The sequence below is a fragment of the Molothrus ater genome, chromosome 2, assembly GCF_012460135.2.
Source record: "Molothrus ater isolate BHLD 08-10-18 breed brown headed cowbird chromosome 2, BPBGC_Mater_1.1, whole genome shotgun sequence".
Taxonomy (NCBI): Eukaryota; Metazoa; Chordata; class Aves; order Passeriformes; family Icteridae; genus Molothrus; species Molothrus ater.
This window is the reverse complement of record NC_050479.2, coordinates 79,282,534-79,303,678: the sequence shown is the minus strand read 5'-3', so window position 1 is coordinate 79,303,678 and position 21,145 is coordinate 79,282,534. Positions and strand designations below refer to the sequence as shown.

General features: G+C 39.6%; 1 protein-coding gene across 1 annotated transcript in view; it reads left to right on the top strand.

The window, feature by feature from the left end:
• The first annotated feature begins 6,791 nt into the window (after positions 1-6,791).
• Positions 6,792-21,145, top strand: part of CEP295 (centrosomal protein 295) — a 43,509-nt gene continuing 29,155 nt past the window's right edge. Inside the window, exons 1-8 of the mRNA XM_036388112.1 lie at positions 6,792-6,839; positions 8,293-8,426; positions 9,139-9,339; positions 11,608-11,732; positions 12,503-12,596; positions 17,296-17,409; positions 18,255-18,395; positions 19,432-19,615. Coding sequence (XP_036244005.1) covers positions 8,319-8,426; positions 9,139-9,339; positions 11,608-11,732; positions 12,503-12,596; positions 17,296-17,409; positions 18,255-18,395; positions 19,432-19,615 — 967 coding nt within the window. The 5' untranslated portion in view covers positions 6,792-6,839; positions 8,293-8,318. The remainder of the gene's footprint in view (positions 6,840-8,292; positions 8,427-9,138; positions 9,340-11,607; positions 11,733-12,502; positions 12,597-17,295; positions 17,410-18,254; positions 18,396-19,431; positions 19,616-21,145) is intronic.

The following is a 21,145-nucleotide window of genomic DNA, read 5'->3' as shown; positions in this document are numbered from 1 at the left end:
AGAGATATGATTTTCAGAATATGTATCTTTAGCCTCAAACATCTACTAAATATTGGAATCAACATGAAAAAACAAAAAAGCCTTCTTGAGTACACTAGATGGTGATGTACATATATCTATATAAATTAAAAAGACATAATTCCTGAATCTTGTTCAAGTTTAGATTCTGAGCCTTTTAGCCCTGTCAACATCAAAAGAGCTTGGGCATATAAAGATCAGAAATTCTAGAAGCTCATGGATCTTTAGCATTGAAAAATATTAACAGCTTCTAGACTTTAGTAGCTTAGCAAGGCTTTCAGGATCAGGATTCTGGGATTTAGTTCCATTTATCAGATCTATCCCAAAACGCCTAAGCCAGCATTACAGGCACAAAAATCTCTCATCTTGTAGAAAACAGAAGCCAAGACTCCAGTTTACCAAACTAGCATCTAAATCAGCAATAGCTTCCTTACACATTTGTTTTCCTCAGACTTGACTCTAAGTTTAATTTTTTGCAATCACAAAAGACCCTTTGTTCTTTCACCCTTCCTTGGTTTCTATAATATTTAGCAAAATTATGACAGAAAATGTCTCTGTGTCTTTAGAGAGATTGGTTTCTATTAAAGAGTAAAATGGGAGCAGTAAGAACCAGTATATCACTACTCCATGTTCACTGCTTTCTTCTGAACTCATTTGCTCCCTTTTCAGCTTTTCCAAATTACGTCTCTTGATGTAAATTCATTCTCACTGCTTGTAAATTTTTCTTCACCACCCATTCCTTTTGTAAGGTTCTCTTTGGATGAAACATATTTCATCCATAAAGCCTTTTAATGACTTCATCTATATAATCAGTTTCTTTCTACTGAAGAAAACATCAAAGTTAATCTGCAGTAGAAGTGTAATCTGCTATATCACAAGTCTGTCTGATCATACAGTCTCTTTGATTTACAGCATGAAGGTCTTGATCAAACCAGGATCCACTCTTTTACACCGTGAACACTTTTGCTGGTATTTCACAAACAATATTAAGATGTTATAACAGCTATCCAAGAATAATGACATGTACTTTCCCAAGAGGAGACCTGCAACCTGTATCATGTTCTGTATGTTACCCACTGTACAGGTGAGTTGTCAGAGAGACAGCAGAAGCCAGCATTAAGGAAAGGGAGTATCTAACACACATTTTTAATTGCTTTATGTATAAATGACTACTAAGACACCAAAAAGAATTCTGGGCTTCTGGGCTTGAATTAGACAATATATTGGCAGATCCTGACAATTTCATTTTTTATGATTTTATCCAGAGCCTTAATTAAACCTGTTCCTTAGAGACTTGTAGACTTAAAGCTTTAAGCTATTCTTCAGCTTGTCTTCGCATTAATTTTTTTGTTTATAGCATGGCATTTGGATGCCCATCTGAGAGAAACTGAAGCTTGTGAAAACTCCCATGCCTCCTGTATAAAATGTAATAAATATAATTCAACAAATGGAGGGGACAAACAATACAGAATAAGTCAAATTAGGTTGGAGAAAAAGTAATCATTTTGAAATTAGAAAAAAAAACCCTAGTTTTCGCCTCTCACCTTTACTACATGCTGAAAATACAATGCTTACTAATAATGTAGGACTAAACTAAAAAAGCATTTTTCATCACATAAGGAGGGCTTTCCCTACAATGCAAAATTTTAAGCCACTTAAGAGATCTTGCTGGAGTAGAATCTGTTATTTAACAGATATCAAGAAATCCGGTTTTCTGCTTGAAACTACCTGCAATAAAGAAAGGAATGTTCAATATAATTTGCGAAATTTAATAGAAGTAGATATTAGAAGAAGCAGCTCAGGAAGGTTAGCCAAACAAGGTATGGCACAGTAGTTGAGAAAAGCTGGCAAAGACCAGCTGTAAACTCACTGGACTGAGCATAATTGGCCTATTAGTGAACATAGTTACTATGCATATTTTAGGAACTGGAGAAAATTCTGTGTATGGTCCCCATATATTTAGAAGGCTGAATGCAGGTTACAAGAATTTTAGCAAATGAATGTGCACACACCAAGTTTTCATTGTAGAAGTCTACACATGCTGGCATCACTGAGTAACTAGGCAGACTGGTTCTGAGGATATACAATAGGTACACAAGGTTCCTTTTTGTCTGTAAAAACCTGAATCCAGCTCAGTTCCGTTGGCTTCAAGGTTTGGGAGAGATCATGTGTTTGAGAGCCCATTTTAAAATGACCTCAGGCAGCATGGTGGCTCATGCATGAATGATAAGTTCTTAGTCACTTGTTGCTGCTCTTACCACCCCAAGGCTGGTTGTTTTCCAGTGACCCAAATCATTAAGCTGGGCTAAGAATGCTGGGTGAAATCCCAGGAGCATTTGTGACAGAGAATGAGGCTGGTTTCCTAATAAGAACTTCTAGATCATTCATAGGACAGCCTGCCTTTTGTTTTATCTGTAAGACAACATCATATATGTCCAAAACCACATCTGAATTTACAGACATTTCCTTCCAGAATAATTTTAGGCTGTACACTGTATTTAATTACACTTAATTATCCTTCTGCCAGCTACATAGCCTTTTATTCTTCATAGTTTACTTCTTTTTAATTTCTTTTTTTAAACTGTAGAATCTTTATTTTGGACAGAATCTGCACCTTGAGAATTTATGCAGGCACAGCTCTGGATACAGTTGCTTTGGTACTGAAGAGCGTAGCTTTGCAGCTTTTTATTACATGACACAGAGTATAATAACAAAAGCTATTCTTCCACATCTGTCAAGAAAATTTATCTCCAAATCAGTCTCAGGCAGAAACTATTATAGGCTGTGCTTGCACAGGCTGACCATGGTAGATTAGTCAGCCTCAAAAATAAAGATTAGCCCTTCTTCCTTCTTAGGAAACTCCATGTCTTTTTGCAAAGCTTACATAGGAACATATTTATTGCAAACTATTTAACAAAAGCACTTTGCAGCTTTGAAAATGTATGAACTGCAGGATTACAAACATTTGTAAAACCACATCATGTCAGCTCCTGGCAGTCACGATAATTAGACATCAGGTGCCAGGTGCTAAAAGAGAACAGCATGGGAGAAGTAATCACACATCAAACTAAAATGAACCATAGGGAAACTTTTAAGATTATATGACAGTGTGGGATGTGACATTGAGGAATACTGAATGCAGAGAAAGGCCAATTCAGACTGAGATAAATTCTCATTTCATTCTGATACTTCAGTTAATAGCAAGAAGGAGACTAGAAGCAGAAATCTGCAGTAACGTATAATGATGTGTTAGAGGACTCAGGGCAGGAGGATTCCATGTCTGAATATGACATGTTTTTTAAAGCTCTTCCTTCAGAGTTTTTTAAGGAGAATACTTAATTCATGCAGGGTGCCAAGTCCTGTGCAAGGGCGAGTTGTCAGATGTTTGTACTGTTCCATTATCAGCTTTTAGAAAACCTTTAAAACCAGGGCTTCCCTGATAAAGATGCAGAAAAGCCTACAAAGTCATCTTTCCCTTGTGCAAATGAGAGCCGTGAGTGGACAGCGAAGAATTTCTGATGAAGAAAGGAGCAAGTGTTCCTGGGTGGCAGTAAAAGATCTAGGTTGCTTATGCTGGTCTGCTCAACCTGCCCATGAGATAGGGAATATTTTCTCTCAGGCCACACGAGGTCAAGTCCAGCCTCAGGGATCTCACATTCAGACCAAAGGGCCCCACAGAGCACACCGAGGCAAGGTGCCTGTGCCAAAATCTCTTGCAATAGTTCATCTACTGATGGAATAAACTTCTGTGATAGGGAAGTACAAACAGTCTGCTCTCAAAAGACATTTTCTGGAACAGCACAAGGCCTGTACTGTGATTTGAGCTCCTGATTGTGCACTGCAGGCCAACTCATCAGTGGCTTTCACAGTCATACAACCCCTCTTCAACCTCAAATGTATTAAATTAATATGATTTCTATCAAATCTGTGTTTTCACGTAAATTCACTCTGAGACATTTTTTACATATGAAATTTAAATTTTCCAGTGGCTATCTTGGGGCCTTGTAGATAATTCCTGCAAGTGTAATTTCTTTTCTCAAGAGGAATGTGACCAATAATTGAAGCTCAGTACCTCCAGTTTCATATATCCCTGGCTAAATGCACAAGTACTGCTGCATCACTATTCACCTTTCATAAAAGAAACACCATCTACTTCTCAGGGGAAGGAATTCATGCAAGTCTGTAATACTGTAATTCAAGTGTGTGGAGTAAAAAGTAGAAAACATTACCGTATTAAAATTCCTGGTTTTCAGTTATGCATGTAAATTAAGCAGTAGCAGAAATAATTCTGCAAGACAATGACAGAAAGCACCCTTGAAACAAAATTCTTACCCAGCACATATTGGTTTCATAATAGCCCTTTATTCAACAGTATAATTGAGGAGCAGATATTTGACCTCTTTCACATTTTAAAAGTAGAGGATTAAAATCCATAATCTCAATTACTCTCTTAATAGACTGTCTTGACTTTTTTTTTCACCTGTTGACCTGAAGGATAAAGCTATTTACAAGTGATGTTATTGAGGAGAATGCTGCCATAATGAAAATGCTGAAGGACAAAAAAATCCAATAAGGAGACTAGAAAACACATTTGGAAGTGCACTTCTCAAGTCTAATTTATTCAATATGCATACTGTGAAACAACTGTGTGTCTAATGTACAATCAGGTATTAACTTGGTGCCAGCTATTCCAGTCAGTAGTTTGCAGCAAGTTGCAGGTACTTGTCAGAAAGCAAAAGTCTGTGAACAAGAAGGTAGTTGAGCAGTGAAATGCAGAAGGCAGGGAAGAAAGCACATTAAACTGCTATGTTAACTCTTTTCCTTATGCTGACATCTTTTCTCTTGCAATTCTGTATTTTTTTAGTCTATTTCCTGTGCAGCCATGCATCTGCATGCACCAAACCACTAAGTTTTACTGAGTAATCTCAGCCCTCCTGGCTTCAGTCCTGTAGGGACTGAATATGGTGGGTTACTATGACATTTAGTTCCTAGTATAAAATATTTTTTCCTTTTTCTATAAGAAATTGCCAAAAAAGTAGCTGTATTTTGCACTGAAGTTTCATTGCAAGACAACTGATTATCTCCTTTGCGCCTGGTCCAAGTCACAAAGATTTCTTTCATTTTTGTAGCAGCAGCTCAGACCCTTGAAATGTGCTCCATGCAAAGAAACAGATTAACACAGCCTCTCTTGCCTCATCTGTATGTGTAGCAGAATTGTTTCCCTCAATACAAATAAAATTTACATTCCTCATAAATCAAGGTTATCTAATGTCTCCACTTTCAAATCTCAGCTGCTGCAAATCTTACACACATGATAAATGGCTCCTTTTAGAAAGAAAGCTGAAGCATGAGGAAGACTTATAGAATGGTTTGGATTGGATGGAATTGTGTGGAAACCGACCATGAGAGTTATAAAGACAAATTCTAATAATAACTGAGAAAAGTAAAGCACGGAAGAAGGCCTTTGAACCTATCCTTTGTTTGCAATTAACCTTTATAAGTCTTAAGTTGATTTAGGAGCATTTGAATTAAAGCTTTAAGGATGTTGTTTTTTGAGGAACTTTCTTCTTGTAGTTAAGCCTTAAAGAGTTTTGCAATAATAACCTTTTGAAGTATAATTTTAGAATATTATTTGTAGCAAGGATCTTTGAAACTATAGCTTTAGAATATATAAAAAGGAAACGTGCAGCTTGAGAAAGGAAGATGAACATCAACTCAAGGATTAAAAGTTTTGACCAAGGGAAGCTGGGCATCACTGTTATGAGATTTATAGGATAAATCTCACTGTTATGAGATTTATCCTTGGAATCAAAAGGTGGACCCACATCTGGAAACTGGACCTCACCATCTGGGAGACTTCTTCCTTCTTTTGGAAACCAGAACCACCACCACCTGGGATACTCCTTTTCTGGGATACAACCTGAGAAAAACTAAATCACAATAGTGTATAGAATTGTGACATAAAAATTTGGAATAGAAACCGCTGATGACTAAAAATTTGGAATAGGAACTGCTGAGAAAGCTTATGAGTACCCCTAGAAAATACCTGTAAGCCTCAACCTTCGGTGTGCAGTTGGAGGGAAAACTTCCCCCACTGTACTCAGCGCTGTATTGCTCATACTTTACCATATTAATTAATAAATTGATTGCTGCTTGAATATTGGCCTAGTCAAGCTTCTCATTTATAACATAAATGATCTTCGAGGTCCCTTTCCAAGCCAAATCCAGTTATAATTCTGATACTCCTTGTACTGACACAGTGCAACCGAAAAGAGTTCTGAACAGGGAAGCTGCACAGAAGTAACACTAGTGAGGCAGAACTAGCAGGATTCAGTTTTATTCCACTCTCTCAGCATTTCAGGCTCAGCCAGTGAGTGCACCTCCCACTCGAGCACTTGGAAACTCCGACTGCGGGCTCTTGAGGCGGTTTTGGGAGGGAGCCGCCCTGACAAACCCCTCCCCTGCGTTTATTTCTCCACGTGCGCGCTGAGATTGCCGCGTTAGGAGAGCAAGGCACTGCCCGCAGTTATACAGGCGACGAGGAAGAGGCTGACCACCACGAAGGAACTTCCAAAAGTGCCTGAGGGAACAAACGCCTTTTTTCGCCCACAGCGCCGCTTTTATATCGGGCGCGCGCGCCCCCCGCCGCCGTCCCGAGTCCCAATTGGTCACTGCGAGATGGGGGCGGGGCTAGAGCAGCAGAGCGGGCGGTGGCGCATGCGCCATTGGCGGCTCGTTGGGGGCGCGTGGTCACGTGGCGGGGGCGGCGGCCGTTGGCGCCTCAGCGACCGGGAGGGCTCATGCGGCGGGGTCGCCACAAGGTGCGGGTGCCGGGGGCGGCTCTGCTCTTTTTCTCCCTTTCCCCTTCCCTTCCTGGCTGATTTACTTTCTCCTCCCTCAGTTCGGGCGCATCCAGGTGCGGCCCCAAGCTAGGTCTCCCGGTGACTGGCGGGAGCGGCCCGGCGGACCAGGGGCCCTCTCCGGCCCGCACCACCCGCGTTGTGCTGCAGCTGAGCCCGGGCAAGCGCGGCGTTCGCGATCTCTACCTCTGCTCTTATCCTTTGGACTCAGGCTTTGCATTGGTCATCCTCAACATTTTTCCTCTCTTTAGGAGTGTGCGTGTGAGAGAGAGAATGTAGTAATTTGCTACTTAACTTTGTGCCGTGATAAACTTGTATAGCTCATCGGGTGACTAAGGGAGGGCTGGCAGGATCCAGAATGCTACTGTCCCTCTTTCTGCTGTAAATAATCCTTTTATATGTAAATAATCCTTTAATAATCCTTTACCGAAAATGTTTCATGGATCTTCGGCTTTACACCTCACCTGATTTCTTTACACTGTTGCTACTCTTTCTGTGATACCGTGTCTCTAAATATACTAAGATCAATATATATGATGCTGAAAAGAATTGTTTCCTGTTGTTCGTGTTGGTTAAACTCTTTAGTGCTATATGAATAGCTCTCTAGATTTTTTAGAGTTGGTAGTGGCTTTTGAAAGTCTTTGTTTGCTTGTTTTGTGCGAATATTTTCAGGGTAATAACTTTGTAAAGATCCAGTAAAAATCTTACTTGATTTGGGGGCAGGGGAATTTTAGACTTTCACAGTAAAATCTTGAGGGAAATATAATTTGAAATTTTTCCTCCTTGGAAAACTTGAATAAAAAATCGTTAGTGAGCAGTTTCAGCTTTCCAGTGAAATGCTTGGTACGCAGGCTGTTGCTGGAGTTACAGAGTCTGTACGGCAGAAAACCTTGGAGTGCAGCCAAAAACATCAACAAAATTGCTGTTGTATCTTGCATCTTCTCTACAACGGTTATGAGAGTATTTCAGTACAAATCGCCTGAGTGACCAGCGTACTTTACTGTGGGGTGTGCTTTTCGGTAGTTGGTGGGTTTATTTTTAAATCTTCCCAGGAGCAGAATGGTGTTCACCCTTCATTTTGCAAATGTTGGTGCCTCGTCCGTGGAATAGATTGTGAATGTCATCCTGTTGCAGTGTTTGGTGCATAGCTCAAATAAGTTCAAAAGCATTATCTTTTGTGACTGTGACAAAGACAGAGCCAATGCTGTTGCCTGCAGTTAAGAGTCATTAAGATTGGAAAAGACTTCAGAGATAAACTCCAGCCTTCAGCTGGGACAGACCTGAACAGTTGAAGCTCTCACATTTGAGAGCTTAATGATAGAGTTACAACATTATGGCAGTATCCTGTCTTTATAGGTGTTTTGCCAGTGTAATTTATGCACAATTTCTCTTTTTCTTTGCATTGTTCTCACAGAAGTTGATTATTCAGCTTATTCAAAGATGAAGAGGAAACTTGCAGCAGCTGGGACATTGAGGCTTAGTCCTAATGAAGAAGCCATGTTTCTGAAAGAAGAGTATGAAAGAAGAAGAAAACTAAGGTTACAACAGGTATGCCTGTATTTTTCCATGTGTTGTATTTCATTTGATAATGTAACAAATAATTTAGAAAAAGTAACTGAAAAGATTATTTCCAAATAATTCCAAATAAGCTAAATTTCAAGGTGATAGTATTGTAGAATGGTGAAATTTTTTATTTTGGAAAAGACCCTTGAGATCATCATGTCCAGCTATTAATCCAGTGCTGCCAAGTCCACTGCTAAATCATGTCCTTAAGTGCCACAACTTTGACCTTTTCAAGGGGTGGTGACTCAACCACTTCCCTGGGCAGTTTGTTCCAGTGCTTGACAACCTTTTCTGTAAAAAAAAAAAAAAAAAGCCTAAAATACGAAGTGGAAAATAATAAACTAGGTTTACTAAGTTTTCAGTATAGGTGTTGATTTTAATCTTGAATTGTAATAGGAGCCTTTCGTAGATTATTGTGTTGTATTTTTGGAGGGAAGGATATTCCAAGTAGTGTTTGCGATTTGTCACTTGTATGTCATTTTTTGGACTTTACCAAAGTGTTTAATTAAGATTAAATGTATTGTTTTAGATATTAACTTTGGAAAAAGATAACAGCAACTTGAAAGTATTTTCTGGACAGATTGTGAATGGAGTAGTAGATGAGATGGAAGGAGGGTAAACTGTTGTGGGAAGTCTTGCTGCAAAAACTATTATGCTTTTCTTGAATTGCTGATAAACATAAATGCTATTTCTACAGGTCAGAGAGCAGCAGAAGTATATCTCCTACCAGATAAGGCAGAAGGTAAAGCAGAGGAGAGAAGAACAGCTGCATCAGTTAGAGGAGGCACTGAGAGCTGAATGGCAGAAGGCACAGGATGAGAAGATGAAAGCCCTGGAAGAACTGTATCTGTCAAGCTTAAGAGCGATTGGGGAGGGTCACCGACAGGCCAAGGAAAACGTAAGTGAGCTTGGTACTATTGTGTCATGGTTTCACCCCAGCCAGCAGCCAAGCACCAGGCAGCTGCTTCCTCACTCCCTCACCAGTGGGATCTGGGAGAGAATCAGAAGGGTGAAAGCCAGAAAAATCATGGGTTGAGATATAGACAGTTCAATAGAGAAAGCAAAAGCCACATACGGAGCAAAGCAAAATGAGGAATTCATTCACATCTTCCCATGAGCAGGCAGGTGTTCAGCCATCTCCAGGACAGCAGGGACCCATCATGGGTAATGGTTACTTGAGGAAGACAAACACCATCACGCCAAACATCCCCCCCTTTCCTCCTTCATCCCCCCCCTTTATGTACTGAGCATGATGCCACATGGTGTGGAATATCCCTTTGGTCAGCTGGGATCACCTGTCCTGGCTGTGCCTCCTCCCAGCCACCCATGTACCCCCACTCTCTCACCAGTGTGGCAGCACAAAGAGCAGAAAAGGCCTTGGCTCTGTGTGAGCACTGCTCAGCAATAACAAAAACATTATTAATATATTAATATATATTATCAACCCTGTGTTCAGCACAAATCAAAGCACAGCCTCATACCAGCCACTGTGAAGAAAATAATTTCTATTCCAGCCAATACCAGCATATGTTGTCAGAGCCAATTTCAATGTTTTAGAAATACCAAAATTGCTGTTTGGTTGGTTTTTCCTTTGGCATTCCTGATTTTGAAGTCCTGATACCTAAATAGACAACTTTTTAAGCATGGAAACTTTTTTGAAGTGGTTATGTGAAAGAATCCGTGTATCCCGGGGCTGTTGTATGGGTCCAATCCGGCTAGCTCGGACCCTGGCCCACACGGTCATACATGAACAAAGTTAAAGACGAGAAGCACTCTTCTCCACATGGGGACAAGTGTCCAGTTTACTGGCTTGGGACAGGACACAGCTGGTGCAGCAACCGCCCAAGGAGAAAAGAGGCAGAACCACGCCTGCAGTGAAGTTTTATAGCTGAGGATGGGGGCGGGGAAAGAGGACCGCAGCCAATGGGATAATGCTGGGGAGGGGCGAGGGGAGGGGTACCCAGGGGCCAAACCACCAGGGTGTATAGCAAGGGGGTGCATGGGGGAGAGACCATGTAATGAGAAAGGGGAAATAATCTACATGACATACCATACTCAGTACAAACCTCCCATCACCCAGTGCAAAACAACTACTAAATAAACTATTTGGTGCAATACAACAGTTATGTACTTTTTTTGCAGCTATCTTCCCAAAAGATAGGCCTTGACAAGAGAGACTATCTGTGAAGGCTTTTTCTGTGAAGTCTGCTGGGCAGACTTTAAAGTTACTTTGATTGTATTAGCTTGTATGATCGTGTATGTTTGTACTTGGCTAAACTGTACATAATGACTCAGTATCTCAATTATACCAGTAATACAGTAATTTTTTCTCCACCATAGATCTTTTTATAGTTAAGAAAATCCACTTAACATTTTTTTTCCCTTCAGTGCTCCAGTGACATGGAAAGCCTTGGTAAGGGCTTCAGAGGCCTTTGCCGGATTGCAAATGGGTGTCACTTTTTAATTCTGCACCTATGAACTGGTTTCACTTTCTTTAAAATCCTGTAACTTGTGTAGGCTCTGCTTGAGAGATCATTGAGATTGCTGGGTAGAATTTTTCTATCGGTTTGACTCTGAATTAGGTTTACAGAAATCAGTCAGACTTCTTACGTGGATTTTGTGAAGTAGCTTACTTCCTGCATTAGTCAGGATCTTTAAATCCAAGTAAAATAGGATTATGCTTTTCCATTTATCCATGTCTTTTCTTTATAAAAAGTCCTTTCCAATGCTAGGATAGGTGAGTTAGCAAAAAAATCTGGAACTAGTGTTATAGGAACAGAGAAATAATAAATGTCTCTGTTGATGACTGAAGGGTAGTACACACTTTTTCTGCATAGTTTAGTCTGCATTTGCTACAGGCTGTTTAAATAACTGTGTTTAATTATCTTTTTCATCAAACTGATCTAGAAGAAGCTAGGATTTCTACATCAATATTTGGTTAAATTGGCTGAGGGATGTGGCAGGTTCACTGCTGTTGTTGGCGGAGAAGAAGAAAATAAAGATGGCAGAGAAGTAAAAGTTATTAGCGTATTTTAAGCTTAATACAGTAGAAGGTAGTTTTGAGGTTGTGTTTCTCACCAGCAGTATCTAATTTGAAATATCATACTAATAGTATGAGATGTGAGTAAAATTCTGTATTAAGTGATGACAATATTTTAATGTTAAGGAACCTGACTTAGAAGCTCTGGCAAAGCAAGCAGAAGAAAGGAAACAAAGAGCAGAGACGAGACATAGAAAAGCTCTGATAGAGCAGAAGCACCAAAAAGAAAAATTACTTCGTGAGCAAGCCAGGTACGTAATAGTTATTTTGTTTTATTAAGAATGAACTTTACGGTGTCACAAGGCAAAAGGCAAAAATGTTGATGCTTCTTGATTGGAGCTTTTTCAGTCTTGAAATGTTATGGGTTAGAGGATTAATGCTCGTGGACAAAGCTTGTGGCTTTTGATAAAAACTGTATCTTTAAAACCAAGACAAGAATGTCAGATATTCAAGCTGGCCTTATAGATTCTCCAGGAGTGACATATGAAGTGAAGTATTGTCAGGCCAGTTCCTGATGGAGAGTTAACCACCTGGAAAAAAGACCGAGTGCATTTGTCATGGTCTTCCTTCTTAGATTTTTTTTGTAAGCAGATTGGACCAAACTTGAGCTGATATGGAATATGGTCTGTGTCCTCTTGGGCATGGTTGTACTTGTGTAGAGCTAAGACCTGTAAATTAAGTAGTTAACTATATCTACACTCAAGCAATTAAAGTGTGTTGAAGTGCACAATGCTTTCTGGAAACTTAGGTCAAAAGCAGAGATTTTGCATTGCTTTTGGGATACTTGTATATATGAATGTTTTTGCATAACTTGAAGAAGGTAATTTTTAATGCTGCCTTCCAGCGCAAGTTCTGTTGTCTTTTTAATATGCTTCCCCATGCCTATGGCCCAACCATTCAATGCAAGTACTTAGGAATCTGATTTCAGGTTTACCTTTTATTTTGCACTGTTCTGTCACTGTTGCTTGAATAATTTTCTGTCTCCTCTTTTGTGGTTTGTTTTGTTTCTGTCTGCACGTAGACGAGCAGATGCACGTAAACGGGCTCTGGAAGTGGAAAGACAAAGAGCAGCCAAAGTTGCTAGCCTGCCACCTCCTCCACCTCGTCCTTTTGAGGTATGTATCTGTAAAACAACAATGATCACAATTTCAGGGGTACCATATATAAGTATTTGCATATATAAGGAGAGTGGCCTCAGCAAAAACCAAAAGAATGATTTAATTAGATATTAGCAGATTTCTTGCTACTAAGCTTGGGTACTTTATTGATCTCTTGTTATATGTGAATTTTATTTTTTGTAATCTGTCTTTTTAAACTTTCATCATATCTCATTTTCATTTAGTAGCCCCAGTGATATGAGACTTTACAACGATCTCTCAGCATGTACATTACATGCCTCCTCAGCCTGCTGTCATACTGATGCAGTTAGCAGTTTGTTTAGTTCTGTAATAATTCTGTCTTTTTAGCTGTGGGGCAGCTTTGTTGGGGTTTTCTTCTCCCTTCAATTTCTTTTTCTTGTAGGGAGTACTAAATAAAGAGGGAGTTCTTTAATTTTCATAGGAAACCATCACCCAAGTCTGTTGGGAGGCTGCAGCCTTTTGAGGTGTGCCTTTGTACCCCATTCACGCTGCTTTGGTTTCATAGAGCTGGTGCATACATGTAGAATTTCCTGTAGGATTGCAGCTCTAAACTGCAGAAAGAACACTACATGCATTTTTACTTTGTAGTTAACTAACAGAACTTCATGAATGAAGAGTTTAAATTGCCTCTTGGGGTGTTGTACCCTTTTAGACCTTTGGGTTCAGGGATATTCAAACTACTGACAATAAAATAAAGGGTTGAGGTATACTAGCCCCTCTCAGAGCCTGTGAAGCTTTCAAAACTTTTCCCAGCTACATCCCAGCACATTATGTACAGGTTAGAGTGCAGGATAGATAAGGGTTTGGTGTTGTATCTGGAAAAACTGAGTAAGGTTTGACCCTCCCAGTTTTAAGAATGATTAGAAGGAATACCCATGGCCTTTCATTTGTACAAGTTTCTCTCTAGATCTTTTCGTTGGTTGCCCAAAGGTTTTCATCTTGTATAAGCTGGATATGAGTGAAGATTAAAACAAGGGTTGTAAGGGAGTGGTCAAGTTTGGGGTTGTTTCTGGTGAAGTGTATGCTGTATTGAAATTTAGTACATCTGGAATAAGGTCCTGTTTGGTACAGTTCAGGTAAATTCGCACACCCTTTCACTCTGCTTTTGCCATCTATGTTGTGCCACAGGGTGTGTTCCTGGTGTGTCTGGTGTAGAGCAGGTGAAGTCTCTATCAGTCCAAAGTTTACTCTTTATTTCCTGGGTTTCAGGTGCTTCTGTTGCTCAGTTTGGCATTGCTGGGAAAGCAGTGAGATGCTGTGGCTTTGCTTTGTAGTAACTTTTGCAGTTTAGAGTGGGTTTTATGTCACATTTTATTTAACCCTTCCCCGTAGATAGTCACTGCAGTTAACCTCCCTAACAGCTAAAATGACACAGTACTTAATATGTAATGCTTTATTTAATACTTTTATCCAGGAACATCAATAATGCATCTTCCTTCCCATTTTATAAACACAGAATTTTCTCCTTATTCTTTAGTGTTTTGTCACCAGGGAAAGCAAGAAAGCTTTGTTTCAGGTTTCTCCAGGTTCTGGTGAAACAGATTCAATTGTGTTGGATGTTATGTCTGGGTCAGTTCTCTATTTAAGTATTGTTTCTTTCCAAAAATTAATGCATTTCCATCCATTAGCAAATGTCCTTTACCCACCTTTTCAACAAATGTGATTTTTAAGTTGTTTTAGTGGAGTTTCCAAACATCTGGATTTTCTACAGTATGTGGATTTTGTTTCTGTTATGAAGTTCATGTTGTGACAATGGCAGATTGAATAAGTAATTTTGCAGACATGTTGAGTTTTGGTTGAGGAAAAGAGATTGCTCTGTATATCAGTATTTCAGTATAGCACAGCGTGTCAGTTTGTTCCATTTAAAGATTATCTGATTGTAAGACTTTTTCTAGTTTTCATATCTGTGTAGATTTTAGTCTGTGTAGATTTGATCTGTGTAGATTTTAGTCCTTTTGTTGTAGACCTATGACTGGGAGGGCAGAGGGCTAAGAATAAAGTTATTTTCTTCAAAGAGTTGTTGGGTGCCATGTACTTCATGGGGGAAAATGTGAAGTAATTGAAAGATGTAGAGATTTTTATTCCTGTTTCTGGTTCAAGAGAGAGAAAACAAAAGATTGACTGTCATCTGGGGGAAGGTAAATCTAGAGCTTTGTCTTGCAAGTGTGTTACTCAAAAGGCGCTGAATTTAAATTGTTTAACTTTAAATCCTGTGAATTACAGCAAATTACAGGGTCATCTGAGTAAGTCTGCTTGTTTTTTCAAATGTTTGCCTAAGGAGCTTATTAAATGCAACTGTAATCATAATCTGATGCTCTGTCGAAGTAACAATTGACTATAATTTCACCAAAAGGAGCTCTAGGGCATTGTTGTTCATGGCATGATTACTTGGAATTTATGAAACAGTCTCTAAAAATACTCCTATTATTGTGATTTTACCCAGTTAGAAAAGAAGTATTTTTTTCTCTGATGTCATAGCCCATTTTGGTTCTCAGAATTACAGATTTTAGAAGTTGAGGCCATATTTAGTTAGACCAAACGAAAAGTTACTTAATTGAAGTTAAACTGTAAAGACTATTTTATTGAAAAATGTTGCAGAGTTCTTGGAAATGTACTTTTTCTTACATGATCTATTGGATTTTTATGGAACGGAAACAAAACCTAAAAAGAATTACTATACTCTGCTTGAGTATTCATAGCATTTGTAGAGCTGGGGTCATGAGTTTTTCTTGGGATTTTTGTCCCATTTTGTGATACCTTGCTGCTCCAGTTTTGCCTGATTTTAGTATAGAATTATTTGCTTTTTGATGGAAGGAAAAAAAAAGGAGGAGGAGTTAGAAAACCATGATAGAAGTGTGGTATTTTTTTCAACCTAAATTGCTTTTGACGCTAATTGAAAAATTGCAGCCTCCAACATAATTCTCACATCTTCTCAGCTTTTGAATAAAATTTTGGAGGTTTGATTGATTACATATAATTAATAATTATTTGTTATTGGTTTGTTAATTTAATGTTTTTTAAATAATTCAGAAGATATGTTTAATTGTACATTCTGAAATTAACCCAGTACAGGGCAAGCACTGGTAATCTGGCTAATGAGGCTTAGGTCTGGGATTTGTCTGTTTTTATAGCTATAATCATTATCTGCAAATGTTGATCTGTTACAATTACTATGATTTTTATTGATTAAGAAATTCAGCATATTTTTTAAGGACCATAAAATAAGTTACTGAAGTTCTGTTGGTAAGGCTGAAAGTAGTTTTACTGGTTTTGGGTCCCTTATGACAAGAAAGACATTGAGGTGCTGGAGTGTGTCCAGGGAAGGGCAATGGAGCTGGGGAAGGGTCTGGAGCACAAGTCTGATGAGGAGTGGTTGAGGGAGCTGGGGGTGTTTAGCCTGGAGAAAAGGAGGATCAGGGGGAGCCTTGTCACTCTCCACAAGTGCCTGAAAGGAGATTGTAACCAGGTGAGGGTTGGTCTCTTCACCCAGGTAACAAGTCATAGGACAGGAGGAAATAGCCTCAAGTTGCACCAGGGGAAGTTTAGACTGGATATTAGGAAAAAATTCTTCACTGCCTTGTCAAGCACTGGAACTGACTGCTTCGGGGAGTGGTGGAGTTGCTATTCCTGGAGATATCTAAAGAATGTGAGTTGGGGCACTCAGGAACATGATTTGGACATGGCAGTGCTGAGTTAATGGCTGGACTTGAAGGTTTTTTCTGATATAAATGATTCTATAATTCTTCTATTTTCATTTAAAGACTTTCTACAGTCTTTGTAAAAAAGTAATAGTCATTCCTGAAATTTTGTATGCCTTATTTTATGCAGATATAAGTTTAAGGTATTCCTGAGACTTAATGCTGTTCTTTGTGTGTGTGCATTTCTCTATTGCCATGTTAGTTTTAGAGCACTCAAGCTATGAGTCTTTCCAGTTTAGTTAATGTGGATAAGAACACCTTTTAGGAGAAGGTTGAGGGAAGAGGAAGCTGAGAGAAAATTAGTAGAGGAGATGTTAAGTACAAAGAGGGGTCCTACAGGATATTGAGTAACCTAACCTGGCTACTTTGCTAGTGAGAACATGAGGCTAAGCCAAAGAAGAGGGAGGGTCTGGTGCCTTATTGTTCAAATTTCCATAAAAGAGTTGAAAAAACCCCACAGCAACTTAGCATTCTATGAATAGACACTTTTCAGTGAAGTTAAGAAAATGCTCTTTTCTCTGGTCAACTAAAATTGGACATAATGGCTCTGAGTTTCCTAAAGCAAGTCTGTAAATGACAAGTGTTGCTTTGCTGTTGGGTATAATTATTTTGTGGGTCTGTGGCTGCCCTGCTCTGAGGTGAATGTGACAGCTGTTGTAAGTGGGATTTGTATAAATGCATTAAACTCAAGTGCTTTTAAATTAGTGCTTTTGAAACATGACACTGATGAGCATCAATTTCTGTGCAGGGGTTTGCCCAAGATGCTCTCCATTATTAAAGCCCTCTAGATCTGTCTTGTGCTGATGTGGTTTATTAATTATTACATGTATATAAGGTTTTAAACACTATTTTCAGGACAGAACTTGGTGGGGTGGGTTTCTTTTAATAATAATTTAGCTATACAGATCACTTCTGTTTAGTTGCTGGGATGGAGAAACGGTTCTGTGATACAGCTGTAGTTGTACTTTTCTTCCTAGAGTTTTGAAGTGAAAAAGATCCTTGCCATGAAGCCCTGTGGTGCTGGCAACTTTTCTGTTACACGTTACCATATTGCTGAAGCTTTGGTGGACAGAGAAGTGGACGGAGAGCAGGTGATTAACTCCAACTGTTTGTGCTACAGTCTTACATGTGTGTTTCTTTACATTGAATTCATTGTCTGGATATCAGCTGATGGATTTTCTAGAAGCTGTTTAAAAGATATGAACTTGTATAAAGCAGCTTACACTACTTACTAAAGAGAATCTCAGATGGGCATCCTTGTAAGGCCTGTTACGTGCTCAGTCACTTAGGGGATCACACCTGGCAGTCCCTTGTGAACAGGCTTTTACTGGAAGGTGAGATCACAAGACTGGTGTAACGTTCAAGCATCCAAACTGGAAAACTTGTGGCTCATGCTGAATTGATAGCTGCAGTTGCCCTGCTTTTCTCTCTTCCCCTCTTTTTAGCAATGTACTCCCAGACTTGCCTTGCATTTGGCTTGCTTATTTGGAATTACTTTTTTTTCCTAAGTATATTTTTATGTTAGTAAGATTTTTCTTCCTTGAAAGTTGCAGATTGTTTCTGGTTTCCCAAGTGAGATGGAAGATATATCAGAGATATTTTCCCCCTTGTTTAAAACAAAATCATGAGGATAGAAGTTCCCAATCTGTAATTTTGACCATATCATTCATTTTACCATGTATTGTAGAAAAAATAACCACTCTGTGATAACAAATAATACAAATTATTATCTCCAGTACAGCTTGAAACTGGAACACTTTGTCACCTAAACTTACAAAATATGTAACAATGAAATTTTTTTTCAAAGGTAAAAAATTATTTTTGTCCTGCTTGCTTTTTTAAGTGCTTTTGCTGCAGAATTATTCATTTATTTATTGTTATGTATGCTTTAAACTATCACAATACTTTGTGGACTAAACTACTGATTGATTGCCAGCCAGATGCTCATGTAGCTGCTGAAGAAGAAGGGAGACGTTTGGAGGAACTACACAGGGAGGCAGAGAGGGAAAGAAGAAAGCAGCTTGAAAAGGCACATATTAGGGGAAGTCATGCCTTGAAGAAGATCCAGTTGGCCAAGGTAGGCAAAGCAGTTATGCCTGTTTTTAATGTCAGAACTACCACTGTTAAGTAAGTTGTAGGTAAGTGATTAATAAAGGAATTACACTTAGAGGAGGGAAATTCATGGACTAAATAAAGTTTGCAGAATGTCTTTGCAAAAAAAAAAAAAAAAAGTCAAAATCTGTTTGCTTATTTTGACCAGCTATTAACCAATAGGTAATAGTCAAGCAAAACTTTTTTAATAGGTAATGAGTTCTGCTTTTCCACATTAGCTTTAGTTGGAGTTGGTGATTTGGTGCTTCAGGGGAAAAAATTATTGCTAAGGAGGTGACAAGTTTTATTTTACTTCATTTTTACTTAAAGACTGATGCTCTGTTAGTGTGCAAGTCTGGAAATGGTGAAATAGTTTCCTTTAAGAAATAAAAATTAAACTACTGATAAAAGTCTTTGTACTGAGATCTACACTCAAAAATTTTTGTGGTCTGATAGCTTCACATGTATTTTTGTTGGCTAGAAAAAGAAAAGCTTGCTTTTTATCAGCTGGCATATGATTGGCCCTGAATGAGTAACCAAACTAAAATGGGGATTTCTGGAAATATTTCTGGTGCTCCTGAAATTAACAGAAAAAAAATCCAAACAAACTTTTTTTTTAAAATAGCTCTCATATATACTCAGTGTGCCAAAGAGTATTTAGTTTGCATCTTCAAAAGTAGCAACTGCTGAATTATATACTAGCAAAAGTCACTTGGCAAAAGAAATACTTATTTACCTTATAAAACAGGAAGTTTTATTATCTTGAGGGAAGTTGGCCTGCAGGTGTGGAGTCTGATCTTTTATTTAACATCAGATCTTGTAAGTAGTATTGATGACTCCTGTGTCCAAAGGGCTGATAGAGTCTTCTCCTGAGGAAGCACTTTCTCCCTAGAATAACATTAAGTTTGAACATTAATCAAACGTCATGGTAACCAAATGGATGCATTTTCTATCAGTCTTGATATGTGGCTGTCTGAATGTGAACACTGAAGGTTTATGTTATCCCTTCTTTATTCTTGAAGGACAGGGAAAGATTCCTGGAAGAACTGGAGCAAATGCATGCTCAGGATCGGATGCGCAGGAGACAGGTTGTTGCACAGATGCCACCTCAGCTTTCAGTGCCACCATGCAAACGCATGGAAATAAAAGAAGAATGGCAGAGAGAACTGGAGTCTGCATTTGAAGAAATGTGCAGTGAAGACAGGAGTAAGTTCTTTATTGGAGGTTGCTGAACTTGGTACCCAGTAAAGAAGAGGCTGCTGCAGCTGCCTCTTCCCAGGTGCGGCTGGTTACGAGACTGTGTGTGTATTCATAGTTGGCACGCACACAGACAGCCTGCCAGGGCACATCCATACAGCTGGCTGTGCAGGCCAGCAGGAGGAACACAGCACTCACATTAAGTACAAACAGCACAAATGGCCTCCTTCTGTTTACTGCTCTGATCAACATGAAGGCCTTTTGTGGGATATATGTCTTTAATATGGTATAGATCCCTCCAGCAGTTGGTCTTAGACACTCAGTCTATCCAGGAGTTGTCCCCTGTATCCCAGGTGTCTATCTGCTACACTACAGATCCTCCTCAGGTCTTATACATCCAGTCTAGTGTCAAGTGATTCATGCTGGAGCCTTAGAGTTACCTCTCATACTCATGTATGGACTCAAATGCACATGTGCTCAAGTATGTGCTGTGGCTCACTTGGTGAATAGTTTTAGACACTTGCTCTTACCTGGCAGCTGGCCCTTGATCCTTAGTCTTCCCAGTTCTGGCTGCTGGGCATGTGAGCCCCCAAGATCTGCTGTTCCACTCCAGCTGTTACTGCACAGACCCAGCTGGGCATGTGAACGTATGCACAGACATGCGCATCCTATGGATTCCTGTGGGAACTGACCTTATATACTCAGCCTACCCAGTAGCTGACCCTGGATCCTCTTGCAGTCTTGGACATGCGCACACATGTGCTGGCAGGTTTCTTAGGATCCTTTTCTGTCCTCTATAGCTGGCTTGAATGCTTGGATCTCCTGATCCCTCTACTAGATAGCTTGTAGGTTCCCTGGCCTCTGCAGTACCCAGCCCAGTCTTACAGCTGCCTGATGTGTAACTCCTAAGCCTCTTACCATTCTTGCTAGCTAGTCTGGCTTGTGATTTGCTAGCCACTGCCTGCTGATACTCATAGCCACCTAAATGCACTCATTATGGCCTCTGCAGTTAGCAATGCTCTAGACTCAGGTGCACCTGTGACTTCTGGTCCCTGTTTCAGTTGCTGGCCCTTACATATCTGTCTACACACATGCATACAAAATACAGTGTTCCTCACAGCTACAAGTGGAAATTAGTGAGAGAACAGAATAGACTGTCAGGTACAGTGCATGGCCAGACAAGTGGACTGACTGTCTCATTTTACCTCGCTATTTTTACACTTTTATCTCATAGTTGTTCTGCCCCTGACTAACTTGATCCTTTCCCTGCCTTGGGTTCCTCCCCTAAGTACATGTAACAAGCATAAAATTTCAAGGTGATCTTCTCCGGTGTCCCACATCCCTTGTAGGCAGTAACCCTCTCAGTCAGTAAGGTGATCATAGGGGAATTCCTGTTGTGCAGTCCTCTGGGATTTCACACCTGGACTGTGTGATCACTTCTGTGGCAGCCTTGTGAACAGCCAGGTCAGGGTGTGTCTTTTCCCCAGTGTAATTTTTCTTGTGAGCTGCTTTTGGTGTAAAGCTGGGCCTTTCCATCCC